Consider the following 14,153-nt stretch of genomic DNA (forward strand, 5'->3'; position numbering starts at 1 on the left):
AAAACTGAAATGACTGGAAAGTTAAATGTAATTTAAAAGAAACGTGTTGCTTCTGTGGGGTATGTGGAGTGGCTGAATATGATTTGTTGCTTCTTGAATAAATATGTGAACATAATAAAATATTTTGGAGGGAAATGCACATTTTTGCAAGGCAGTCTTGCCTAATACAAAGTCATTTCCCCAAATATAATGGACTTTTGTATGTTATTTTTTTAAATCAACAAATGCATTAATTTACACACTTTGCCCCAGTAAGTGCATTTTTGAGCACAGTACTTGGCTGGGGAATTGCATTGCAAAATATGGCAATGTGTGAATTCTGAAGGATAGCTGTGTTTTGCTTCTCATATTGTAATCTTATGAGTCTCTATCTCTTTTTTCCCATTGGCTAAAATAATGGGGCATATTTCCAGGCAACCATCCTATTGTGATGAATAGGCATTCTTTTCCAGGAGTGGTTCTAGTGTGAGAATTTTCTGGAAGTGCCTCATTGCATCAGGGTTTCCCCTCCCTTCTGTCCTGGGCTTAAATTGGAAGTGAGTTGTGCCTTCGTCTAATGGGAAAGGAAGGAAGCAGGGTGGCTCATTTGTATTTAAAATTTACATTTAAAATTTACAGCCTGGCAGAGCTAAGGCCCACCATACAATTATAAGGAATAGGCTTGGGCGACATCTGGTTTTCAACATCACGATATATCACCAGCCAAATATCACAATATATCAATATATCACAGTGTCTGAAATAAGGATGGAGCTATATAGAGGCATTGGCTGGCTTCACGGGTTTTCCTGCATTGTGATTTTTGCATAGGCAACACGCACACACATCATGATTCGCAATGTATTGCCAGGTAAAAAATTATGGAACAGATATTGCAATATGGGCTTCAAAGCAGTGGGGGATGATATATCAATATATAGCCCAGACCTAACAAAGAGTAAGGTGCTGTCCAAGGCTGCTGATTTTTATTTTTTAATTTTTTAATGTTTGGTTGTAATTAGCAAAAGAATAAAATTATTCTCTGGATTTGGAGCAAGTGCTCTATGATGAGAGAGCCTCAGCAGAGGTTTAAAATCACAAACAAGCAGCAAAGTAAAGCATGGAAGTATATAGGCTGTTAGATCTTTAAAATAGTAAAGGTAAAGGTACCCCTGCCCGTACGGGCCAGTCTTGACAGACTCTAGGGTTGTCTGCCCATCTCACTCAAGAGGCCGGGGGCCAGCGCTGTCCGGAGACACTTCCGAGTCACGTGGCCAGCGTGACATCGCTGCTCTGGTGAGCCAGAGCCGCACACGGAAACGCCGTTTACCTTCCCGCTAGAAAGCGGTCCCTATTTATCTACTTGCACCCGGGGGTGCTTTCGAACTGCTAGGTTGGCAGGCGCTGGGACCGAACAACGGGAGCGCACCCCACCACGGGGATTCAAACCGCCGACCTTTCGATCGGCAAGCCCTAGGCGCTGAGGCTTTTACCCACAGCGCCACCCGCATCCCTGATCTTTAAAATAGCCCCTTCTAAATTCCTTTCAAAGTTCCCCTTACTTCCCATAGAAAAAGAGACTCCACATTTAGTAAGTTTAAAAATGGTTTAGTTACAAACTCTTCAACAGTCCAATTCATGCACCTTTCCATAGAGCCACAAGAAAAGACAGGCAGTTTAACTTAGTTTCAAAAAGGTAACATTCTAAATTATTTGTATAGAAACACAAAGACGGCTTGCTGAAGCTATGGGGCCCAAGCTCGGAGCATCTTGCTCAGACATCCTTTCTGGTTGGGTTCACATGATGGAAGAAAATGAACTAAGGCTTTGATAATCCTTCTTTCCAAGGTGAGGGGATGTGACCCAAGGGGAATTTTGGGAAGAAGGGAAGAAGCAAGATGCTCCAAGCTTAGACCCCATAGCTTCAGCAAACCATCCTTGTGACTTAGCTAAGCCTGGAAAGCAGATTATTCTACGGTCTTTACCTTTCCAGCCTCAAGCAGATAAAGAATGTAAGGATGATGAGGTGAATCGATTTGTTATTGGCTTTCTCAGGCAACGTGGTATTGTTATCTCTGATATTGCAGATGGGGTGGGCATGGAGTCAGAGAGAAATGGAAGAGAGAGTGAGAGCAATTTTTGCCATCTAGTTAGTTCATGACATGATATAAATTGGGTACTTTCTGATTTGTAGTTCAGTCCATTTGCCACTACACTTATGCCAGCTCTCACCTGGGGGTGAGGGGAAGAGACTTTAAGTACATTGGTTGTACAAAATTCTACAAAACTAGCCCACAGCTATACAGTCATTCTCTTCCCTTGGGAAAATAAGCAGTGAAGGAATGGGAGTAGTTTGGCAGGGGCTTCACAGGCAACTATTCTCTACGCTGCCAGATGCTTTCCTTATCCGTGTTTTGTGATGCATGCTTCCCTCAGCTAATGTCCTTGCAGTTGGCTGACATGAACTTGGGGGAATCAAGGTGCTATGTCCTTCATTGTGCTTGTACTCAGCTCTATACAAGGCAACAGAAGTTGTTGAAATAGCTCAGATGGGCTGCCTGTCTGGGCCATGGGCAATAATTTGGTTCTCATATTTTTCATTCTTCTTAATATTGACATTTTAGGCAGCAATTATTTCCTGCAGAGGTGTATATTGGCATTTGCCCTTCACAGTTGACATCAATTGTAGTTTGAGAATGTGAGACTCTTGTGGGAATATAAGGGCAGATTCACACAACCATTTTTAATGTGGAGGACTCACCATGAGGTAATTCCCCCATAATTATTTACATGGTCAGGTAAAGTAGTCTTGTGAAGGCGCTTTCTTGTGTTTTGACTGGCCAAGGAGTTCGAAGGAAAACTCAGCTGAAATCTCACCTCAGGAAAAGAATATGGCTGGTGGCTGTGTGATGACCACCATCTCTTGCCTCCTGAAGAGGATGTCAGGGCAATCTATGACCTGCATGAGGTAAGGTTTTTGCCACATGTTGTTTCCAGAAGCCATGACAGGAATCACGAGCAACCCATGAGGTCTACATGAGGGAAATATAAAATTACAGTCCAAAATCAAAGTGTGGCTTGCCAAGTATTTGGGTTTCTTCGGTGTTGTTTACTGCATCTCTAGGAAAACCATCAGTTTTGTGGGTTTACATAATAGGTCAAAAATGTCAGGTTTCAATCGCAAGACCACATCCTCTAGGAATGTTTTACAGACCCATTTAGACAGGTTCAGTGTTCAAAACTCCCATTGTTCTAGGCGCATTTTGAGACAGGGAATTTTATTAGAGCAAGCAGTTTCTGAGCTCTGGGTGCAGTACTGCGCCTATGATTTCAGATTAAAACTGCAGAGTGGAAGGAAAGGAGGACCCTTTTTCTGCCTCCCCACTTCCAGCTACTCTCTGAAGACTGGAGAATAGACCCTCTTAAGAATATTAGGGGGGTGGGCAGGGAAAGGACTAGACCATGGGAAAAGCGAACATAATATTTTAGCTGCAGTTCATTCATTTTCAGCTTTGTATTCTTGTTATTAAAAAAGCACACCTAGACATTCCATTGTTGTGCCCATAACCTAGTTTTAAGGTGCCGTTTAGCTCCCAGCTTTCATATTTCAGTTTCTAACCCTGGGCAGGTTGTAGTCACATTTTCTCTAGTTTTGCCACAGATGACCTAAGACCCTATTCCTACGTTTATTCTGTGGGAGCAATGGCTCTTGGCCACAGCTTGGTAAAGGTAATATCAACATCAGGCATCTTAGGACTTTTGGGGGAATTTGTTGCCTCAGGGTTTTTTTTGGGAGGGGGGAAGCAACGTGGGGAAATAAGAACAGCCAATCTACATTGAGCTTGCACAATGAGCTGATAGAATTGTACCATATCAGAGATGGGGGAGATATTTTAGAATGCTCCTCTTTGTAAAGCACACACACAAACACTGTCCCTGCATACAGTAAATTACCACACAAGGGAGAGAGCTGCCCTAAACACTGATCTCTGATATGTTTGTTTACTCCATGCGGGAAGGGTTTGTTTGCTTTTTAGGTGGGGAATCTCCTCCTATGGCAGTGAAACACTGCACACACAGGGTCCTGATTGTGGCAACAACAGCAATTGTCCACAGCTGTGCCAGTGAGTTCTCTGATCACTGCCAGGCAGGAGGCACCATTTACATTTCCCACAATGCCCTGTAACACTGGACATAGCATTCCATACCCTCCAACGTTTCTCTGATGAAAATAGTGATGTCCTATTCTGTTGTTGTTGTTGTTGTTGTTGTTTTACTTATACCCCACCCATCTGACTGGGTTGCCCCAGCCACTTTGGGTGGCTTCCAATACATATAAAAAACATAAAAAACCATTTAAAAGCTTCCCTATACAGGGCTGGTCTCAGATGTCTTCTAAAGGTTGTATAGTTACTTATCTCCTTGGATCAGGGGTTGCATAACTCCATACCCACATTTCTCTGATGAAAACAGGGACATCCTCAGGAAAAGCAGGACATTCCAGGATCAAATCAGAAACCAGGACAGCTGTAAATCTGGGACTGTCCCTGGAAAACAGGGGCATTCCTCTGGAGGGTCTGGCATTCCTCTGGGGTACTGTGGGGAATAAAAATGGCAGTTGCTACCTTGTATGGAGCCCAGGGTGTGCCTCAGCAATGATGACCCCTCTCTTCAGTACTGCCAAAGGGTACTAGGTGCTGATGGGGCAGAGAGATACAATCACAGAAATGTAGAGTTGGAAGGGAATATGAGGATCATCTAGTCCAACTTCCTGCATGGTTGACGGGGATCAAACCTGCAGCCATGGCATTATCAGCATCATGGTGTAACCAACTGAGCTATCCAGGCTTGGCATTGACCAGGGGTCAGCAAACTTTTTCAGCAGGGGGCCGGTCCAATGTCCCTCAGACCTTGTGGAGGGCTGGACTATATTTTGAAAAAAAGAATGAATTCCTATGCCCCACAGATAACCCAGAGATGCATTTTAAATGAAAGCACACACCCTACTCATGTAAAAACACCAGGCAGGCCCCACAAATAACCCAGAGATGCATTTTAAATAAAAGGACACATTCTACTCATGTAAAAACACGATTCCCAGACCGTCCGCGGGCTGAATTTAGAAGGCAATTGGGCCAGATCCAGCCCCCGGGCCTTAGTTTGCCTACCCATGGCATTCTCTAATGTAAGTTTGAAGTTCCAGCATCTGGAATCTTTCCTAGCGCCCCAATCTGTGTAATAGATAGATGGATTATCTCTGTCGATTAACTATGGTAGTATTAATTCTGTTCCATGCTGACATACTTCTGTTTATGTTTAACATGCCCCATGTTTCACATCATGGCCAGACTGAAATGCAGGGTTCAGTTTTGTTGATGAAGAAATCTGGTTAGTTTTTCCCTTTTCCCCCTTCCCTGATGCAAGTCTAGTTGCTCCATTCTGTGTCGTTATGATCCCCCAGCAGCTGCAAGCTCTGCATCCTACTGTGGGCTGTTAGGCTGTGTAAGTGCCAGAAATTATGAGCGGTGGTTTAATATGCATAGTTACAGCTACACATCAGCCAAAGTGAATAATAGCCAGACTGTAAAATAATTACAACAACGTCTTGAAGAGAAGCCAGGCACAGAGACCAGAGCCATTCGTCTCCTTTAATTTGTATACAGTTCTGTACAACGGCACACACAAAAAAAAAAAGGAAAAGGGAAAAAAAAACTTTCTGAAGGCACTTGCAAAGGGGTGTGTGTGTGTGCTTGCTGAAACAGCTGGACAACTTTTATTTTGAAGAAAGAGGAGAAGAAGGAGGGGAAAAGAAGAAGTGAAGTCTCCGAACTAACGAGCTTGTTATACAGTGCAAGGGAGCCTCTGCATCAAAGACTTTGACCCGTGTGTGTAAGACATGTTCTTATGACTGGAATAATCGTAGCACTTTTTCTTCTCCCCGAGTTAACTGGCTGGGAAAGTTTTGCATTTTTCTCAAGCACCTGAGAAGATTCCAAGGCACTTCCCCACTTCGATCGACTTGACTCCAGCGCTGCTGTTAACAGCCTGCATGGTTTGGTCTTGCTCAGACGTTATGTGGTCTCTATGGCCTCACTTTGCTCAACTGTCAGAGAGAGGGAGGGAGGTTTTCCCCAGCACCAAAAAAAAATCCACTGTGTTCTCTTCAGCACAGTAGCTAAGTGCAGGTCCCCTGGTTGCTCCCAGGTTCTCGCTGGAACTATTTTCAGGCCAAGGAGATTCCCCCACCTTCATTTAAATGGCTGATTGTGTTACAATTAGGAAAAAGCACCTCCAGAGACCAATCTTTAGGTAAGTAGTGCCATGATCGTTTCTTGGGATCAGAGTAATTCTTCTGAACTTTTCCTCTTGCATCTCTTCTTGCTAACTTGGATTTCAGATGTGAAAGCAAATAAGAGGCTCTGCACAGCAGGAGTCTAAAGTTTAACTCACTCTGCATGCCAGCAATGTCCTCCCCCCCATAATGATATAGTCATTTTTGTGGAAGTTGGAGTAAATGTTCTGAGACATTTGTTGCAGAAGCTTAAGAGGGAGGAAAACAACAGCAACAACTGAAAAGAGGCTGAAACTTTCTACGAAGTTTTCTGTGGCATTTCCATGCTTGCAAAAGATGCACAGAAACCTTTCTTTTCCTAACGCTTTGCTGTTGCTCGGACCCATTCTGGAACGGTAGAGCCCTCTAAATGTTGTACATTGTTCAAATTTGGCTAGCTGATTATGTTTGTGTGCCAGAAATGTAATACCTACTAATGACACATGATTTGCAACTTCTGCAGCTCAATGCTACATGTACCTACTTGAAAATAAGTTGCAATGAGTTCAGTTGCACTTACTCACTGGTAAACATGCTTAAGGCTGCAGCCTTAATAGCATGTTTGAAGTAACAAGGAAACTAAATGCAATTACGTTTCCTTTTTCTCAAAGAAACTATGCAACCAACAAGACCTGATGCACATTTATTCAGTGATAACTCCCATTCATGTGAATGGGGCATACTCCATAGGAAGGAAGAGGGAGATATTTGGTTTGGTTTGCGGTTTAATGTGAACTTACCTAATTTATGTCCAGAAACAGTATGAAACCGAAATGTAGCTATCCTTAGAATTTCACACTTCTCCAAATTCTGCAGAGCAGTTCTACAAATAATGTATAAAACTTTGGATATATTCAGGAAAGTGTGCATTTTTGTATGTACATTATATTAGGGGAAATGGCATGCAAAAATGTGTGTACTGAGATCAATGGCACACTGAAATGCTGACAAATTTTCACAAGGACTTTTTCTTTTAAAGTAAAATCACAAACTGTTGTGGAAACCTCGTGAATTGAATTAAAACTGGGAAAATGGGAAACAGAGATAAATGGAAATTGAAAGATTCATCAGTCCCTACTCCATAGTAAGTGTATGTAGGATTGCTGCCGAAATATATAATGGGGTTCTTATAGCGAAAAAATTAAAATCATGAGACAGAAGTAAATTAGGTTATAACTCTGATTCTACGGTGTAAGTTTAGATTGCAAGAAAACCCACTGAAGTCCATTAAATTATGACTACAATGCTATACGCAGTTATTTGGAAATAATCCTCATTGAGTTCAATGGGATTCCTTCTATGTAGGCATGTATCGGAATGGGATGAACACAACCGTTGACCATTAGTTTCCACCCAAAATCAGGCGTGACTGAAGGACATTTGCATATAATGCAATCAAAATCAAAACACTAGTATATATTCTCAGTACATTTTGACCTGTAAAACTAGGCCGGGGTGGGGGGGAGGAAATCTTATGAATGGCAATTATGTTTTTATTGTATGAGTTTCATCTCATTTGTTTATTTTATGGCAAACGTCTTTACACCTTTGCTTTAGGCTTAGCCTGATAAAGTGAGGAATTACATAGCTATATAATAAATATAAAGCAGAACAATCACAGCTAGTTCTGCTGCCTCCTTTAAAACACCTCTGGGAAGAACACGATGACAACAAGGAGATCTTGTTGCCAAAGTGTTGATAAGCTACATGAATGCCAAGTTCCAATGGGCCTCAGAAGGGCAAATGGGGCCGCAGTTTGATAAGGTGTGGATATCTGCCCAGAAGTTAAATTCCAAAGATAAGATCCTTTGCCTTCTGTGTGGACTCAGATAGAGTGTCACAGTCAGTTTGACTCACTGTGAAAGACAAGTGTCCAGTGTTGGCATCCAAGTGTCCCTATTTTCCAGGGACGACTCTGATTTAGAGCAGCCATCCCAGTTTCTGATTTAATTCTGGAATGTCCCACTTTTCCTTAGGATGTCCCTGTTTTCATTGGAGATGTTGGAGGGTATGGAGTTATCTGACCCCTGAGCCATCTGAAGGCAATCCTGTATAGGAGATGCTTTTTTAATTTTTTAATTTTTTTTATATATGTTGGAAGGTGCCCAGAGTGCCTGGGGCCAACCAATAAGATGTCTGGGGTATAAAGAGTAAAATTGTCATTATGGAATGGGACATCCCTATATTCATCAGAGAAATGTTGAAAGGTTTGGCATTGTCAGGGCTGGATTTAGGTTTGATGAGGCCTTAAGCTACTGAAGATAATGGGGCCCTTTTTATGTCCAGCTGTCCTTTGTCAACGACGAATTGTTGTTGTTTTTTGTGTTGAATATATGCTTTATGGTAATTTATGGACCTAATAGGTATCTAAAGCCATTTGCACATAACAAATAGGAGCCGACACAACACAAAACACTGTTGCTGTATGAAGGTTTTATTTTATTTGTTTTTTATCTTGTATTTTGGAAATGTACATCCAGTTTATTTTTCTTTAAAAAATTTTGGGCCCCCCAAGAGAGTGGGGCCCTAAGCTATAGCTTGTTTAGCTGATAAGTAAATCCAGCACTGGGCATTGTGCAGCTGCAAGTCACATTTTCAACCAACGTTTGTTGCAATTTAGGATTTCATGCTGGCACAGAAGTTCCCCCATTCACAAGGCCTTTCCCTCAATCGCTTCAGGCAAGGAAAGGGCATTCTGCTGCATGCAGGGTGTGGTTCAGCCCATTGAAGAGACTGCGGAATCCCCTTACACAGCATTCCTGTACTAGTATCCAACTCTTCCTCCAAGGAGCTGAGGTTGTTATGCAAGGTGATCCTCATAACAGTCCCATGGGGTAGGTTATGCTTAAAAATAGAACCACAGAACCGTAAAACTGTAGAGTTGGAAGGAACCCTGAGGATCTTCTCATCCAACCCGCTGCAATGCAGGAATATGCAGCCGTCCTATACAGGGATTGAACCTGCAACCTTGGCATTATCAGCACCACACTCTAACCAACTGAGCTGACAAGCCCAGGTCACCCACTGAGTTCCATGAGTGGAGATTGGAACCTGAGTCTCTGTCCCACTCCAAGTCCATGCACTATGGAGCGACTATGGAGTTGCGGCGCTCATCTTGCTTTCAGGCCGAGGGAGCCAGCGTTTGTCCACAGACAGGTTTCCGGGTCATGTGGCCAGCAGGACTATACCGCTTCTGGTGCAATGGAACACCGTGACAGAAACCAGAGCGCACGGAAATACTGTTTACCTTCGTGCCACAGCAGTACAGCAGTACCTCGGGTTACAGATGCTTCAGGTTACAGACTCTGCTAACCCAGAAATATTACCTCGGGTTAAGAACTTTGCTTCAGGATGAGAACAGAAATCGTGCAGCGGTGGCAGCGGGAGGCCCCATTAGCTAAAATGGTACCTCAGGTTAAGAACAGTTTCAGGTTAAGAATGGACCTCCGGAACAAATTACGTTCTTAAGCCGAGGTACCACTGTACCTATTTATCTACATGCACTGGTGTGCTTTTGAATTGCTAGGTTGGCAGGAACTGGAACAGAGCAACAGAAACTCACTCTGTCATGAGGATTCGAACTGCCGACCTTCCGATTGGCAAGCCCAAGAGGCTCAGTGGTTTAGACCACAGCTTGTTGTTGTTTAGTTGTTTAGTCGTGTCCGACTCTTTGTGACCCCATGGACCTGAGCACGCCAGGCACTTCTGTCTTCATAGACCACAGCACCATGCGCTAACCACTGTGTGCACTGGAGTGTAGGCAGAGTCCTGGGCTTCTTCAGTTTGAAGATCTGAATTTCACAGGCTTTAGAAGCCAAAAGGAAAAACAGTGTCATTTTTTTATGCTGTCGTAAAAACTTTCCGGCCACAATGCATTTCCCTTGGAACTAAGTTCAAGCGGAACATTTTAGTGGCACTTACCTCCAGGTAAATAAAGACTGCAACCCTGCGCACTCTTTCCTGGGAGTTAGCCCAACTGAACTCGGTTGAACTATATAACAATGAACATGGAACTATAAGAGTATGGTAGAGCATGAGACACTTAATCTCAGGGTGGTGAGTTCAAGTCCCACATTGGGCAAAATGTTCCTGTATTGCAGGGGGTTAGACTACATGACCCTCATGGTCCCTTCCAGCTCTATGATTCTATGATCACAGCCCTTGGTCTCATATAGGCTTGAACTCTAATATACTTGAGAATGTGTTCTTAAACTGTACAGGAAAATAATAATAATAATAATAATAATAATAATAATAATAATAATACATTTAGAATTTGCTAGTCACCCTATACACAGGCCATTTAAATACCATTGGCAGTAAGGATTTTCAGCAGCCGTGCCATTTGCAGAGTTGCGGCAGCCTTTGTAGGCTGTATTAATTTACTTTTTAAAACATATATCCTGTAAAGGTATCCAAAGCTTGACATGGTTTACAGATGCTTCAAACAAAAAACCTGCACAAAATGACAATTAAATCATAGTCAAATATAAACAGAGCAAAACTCTACTGTGTGTCAGTTCCAGTCATAAAAACCCAGTTCAAAAGTGACGCTCTCCTGAAGGTTTAGTTTGGGGCCAGTTTTCAAGGGAAGCGAGTCCTTTGGTTTTTTGGGGGGGGGCAGGCAGTGGGGTTGCTTGTTCTTACTCTACGGCTTGGTCCACACATGCAGCAGAAGGAGGTGAGAAGGAGATAAGAGAGTCCTGACTCCTGAGGCTGTTGTAGAATGGACTGTACCCAGTGCCAGATTTGTGTAAAAGCTAAACAAACTATAGCTTAGGCCTCACTCTCTTGGGCCCCCCCAAAAATTTAAAGGAAACAAAACTGGATGTACATTTCCGAAATATAATATAAAAAACAAGTAAAATAAAACCTGCGTACAGCAACAGTGTTTTGTGTTGTGCAGGCTCCTGTGATGTAAGCAATGGGCTACGCCTGCTAGCCTGCTACCTGGAATATCACTGGTTTGCTCATTTCTCTATATAGGGTGCCTACATTCTGCATGTGCAAATTGCTTTAGATACCTATTAGGTCCACAAATTACCATATAGCATATATTCAACACAAAAAACAGTGACAATTTGTTGTTGACAAAGGACAGCTGGACATATAAAGGGCCCCCTTATCTTCAGTAGCTCAGGGCTTCATCAAATCTAAATCCGGCCCTGACTGTACCACTTCAGAGAGCAGGTAGAGGAAACATTTTTGAATGCTCCTTGCTTTGAGGGGATAAACAAACAAACCCACAATCCTGTAAGTAGTATTGTTGGAAGTGGGCTGGGCTAGAACCTTGATTTGCTAGCTTTTTACTTGCAGGGAGTCCACTCGACCATCTCAGGATCCTGCTGAATTTGTCAATCAAGCCTATTTGCCCTGAATACTGGAAACACTGTGTCTCAAACACGGATGGAAAACCTACATTGGCTGGGATCATAGGAGCCGTCTCCTAGGTCCCTTCAGCACCCCGCAACAGGGCCCCCCAAGTTGTTGAGCATTGCCATTTGAATGGTGTGCATGTGCTGCTTCTTGTGATCAGTTATGCAAGGCTGGGCTCCCCATGATATTTTACTCAAGTTGGCACCCTTGGCTGGGATTGTGCATTCAGATGAAATGTTGGCTCTCATCTTTTTTAGCAAATTCACACAAACGCATTAAAAGCTTACAGAACACGGCATGGCAGTGCCTAATTCACCCTGATGAACTAGTCCCCAAGCATTCCAACATGTTTTATAGCAGGTTTCAGGTGTGTACGTTTATGACTTCCTCTGAATTTTACAGATCGGACAGATCTGCTGACTGATGCATCTAAAACAGGGATAGCCAATATCATCTCTGATAGCCAATATCAAAGCATCCCTGCTCCTATCACCTCTGAGCATTGGCCATGCTGGGTGGAGCATATGAAATATGTAGTCCAAAGCATAAAGGCAGCACCACATTGACTATCCCTGACCCACAGTATTGCATGGTACTTTTATTGAGTTTTATTGCATTCACTTTAATTGTTTTAAACTGGAAACCACCAACTTAAACGGAAGTGCATCTTACAAATTCACTTAATACTGATATTGTTGTCAATGACGATAATTATGACCAGGGATGTGTTGTGAGTCTGGGGCTACTGCACAAGACAGAAAGTGGTTGGGTGGAGGAAACAGGCAGTGCAGATTCTCCCTTGCAAGAGTTACCAAAGGAAAACAATCTTGAAATAGAACCACTAAGCTAGACAGGGGTTGGGGAATTCTAGAAAATAAAACTACAGCACAGATACTGTAGTTATTTCCCTCTTGTGTCTTTTGTGGACTGGTTCAGCTCAGTTGTTTCTGGGCTGTGGTTTGAGAGAGGCAATTCTCAAGTTCCCCAAGGAGGATCTGGATGCTATTTCATAAAAAGTAAAAGGTAAAGGTACCCCTGCCCATCAGGGCCAGTCGTGACCGTGCTCATCTCGCTCAAGAGGCCGGGAGCCGGCGCTGTCTGAAGACACTTCCGGGTCATGTGGCCAGCGTGACGAAGCTGCTCTGGCGAGCCAGCACCAGCGCCGCACACAGAAACGCCGTTTACCTTTCCTCTAGAAAGCAGTCCCTATTTATCTACTTGCACTGTGTGCTTTCAAACTGCTAGTAGGCAGGAGCTGGGACCGAACAACAGGAGCTCACCCCACCGCGGGGATTCGAACCGCTGACCTTTCGATCGGCAGGTCCTAGGCTCTGTGGTTTAACCCACAGCGCCACCCGCATCCCCATTTCATAGGCGTTGGAAAATAGGGGCATCAACAGCACAGAACATTTAACCATCACTTCTGCAACAGTGCCAGAACGTCACTTATATCACTGCAAGGCACACCTGTCCTAACTTCTCCCCCTCATTGGATACTGTTATCACCAGAGGTGTACCCAGGGGTTGGCGAAACCGGGTATTTGGTCCACATAAAACCTAATAATTTCTAATGTGGGTATTGAGGGAAAGTGATTTTTCCCCGAGGTGGAGGGGCGATGGTGATACAGCACCTTGAGGTCAGGGTGCAGGGGACCCCAGGAACCCCTCTGGTTATCACACACTTCAGCTGCAATATGACAAGCCAGTCTTTGCAAATAAATGAAAAGCCGTTTCAAAAATACCTCTCTCCGTTTGCCACAGTTATGGCTCATGTTAACCAAATCCCTCCTTTGCCACCCTTTTGCTGCACTGTGGACTCAGCTACATTAGTCCCAAAACAGCGTTTTGAATGTGTTATAAACATGCAACATCAGATGGCGCTGAAGAACAAAAAAAACCCCACTATGCGATTTTCCATAGCGTGTTTTTTTCTTTTGTTATAACGACTTAATTTCTGACATATTTATAGTGGTTCCCTCCCCCCTTGTGTAAATCCAATGTATTGGACTACAACTCCCATAAATCCCAGTCAGCACTAGTTGGGGTGGATGGGAGTTGTAGTCCAAAACCTCTAGAAGGCACTAGGTTGGGGAAGACTGAAATGTAAGGTGTTGGACTGCAGAGATTAGGGTTGAAGTCCCCACTCAGCCATGAAATTCACCGGGTGACCTTAGGATTCTTGTTCTCTCTCACATACTAAGATCCAACGCCAAGTTGTTGTGAGGACAAATTGAGCACAGGAGAGGCCCATGCACTATTCCAAGGTCTTTGGAGGAAGGGGAAATTTTAATGTGTAATGAAATCACCTGAGGGTACTGTAGTAAGGTTTCAGAGGAGGAAGTACTTGAAATGGAGCCATCTGCAAGCTATTTTGTACACAAGAGACTGAGGAATACACTTGTGCTGCATGTAGATTGATCAGAGACTGAGATAAGAACAGTTGAAAAGTAAAGGAGAAGTTTGTTTT

The 14,153-nt window shown here is 43.4% G+C and overlaps 1 protein-coding gene and 1 non-coding gene across 4 annotated transcripts in view; one reads left to right on the top strand and one right to left on the bottom strand.

Moving 5' to 3' along the window:
• The window catches only part of PDE1A (phosphodiesterase 1A), a 147,536-nt gene that overhangs the window by 41,950 nt on the left and 91,433 nt on the right, over positions 1 to 14,153 (top strand). Inside the window, exon 1 of one of the 3 annotated variants that reach the window (XM_053409464.1) lies at positions 5,769 to 6,288. The exons of the other annotated variants lie outside the window; for them this stretch is intronic. Within the exon in view, the coding sequence (XP_053265439.1) occupies positions 6,236 to 6,288 (53 nt within the window). The 5' untranslated portion in view covers positions 5,769 to 6,235. Of the gene's footprint in view, positions 1 to 5,768; positions 6,289 to 14,153 lie in introns of those variants that run through there. 3 annotated transcript variants of the gene reach the window in all.
• Positions 9,250 to 9,323, bottom strand: TRNAI-GAU (transfer RNA isoleucine (anticodon GAU)). The gene has a single exon. It is a non-coding gene; the product is annotated as a tRNA-Ile (tRNA).

Source organism: Podarcis raffonei, chromosome 1 (genome assembly GCF_027172205.1).
Source record: "Podarcis raffonei isolate rPodRaf1 chromosome 1, rPodRaf1.pri, whole genome shotgun sequence".
In the NCBI taxonomy this organism is placed as follows: domain Eukaryota; kingdom Metazoa; phylum Chordata; class Lepidosauria; order Squamata; family Lacertidae; genus Podarcis; species Podarcis raffonei.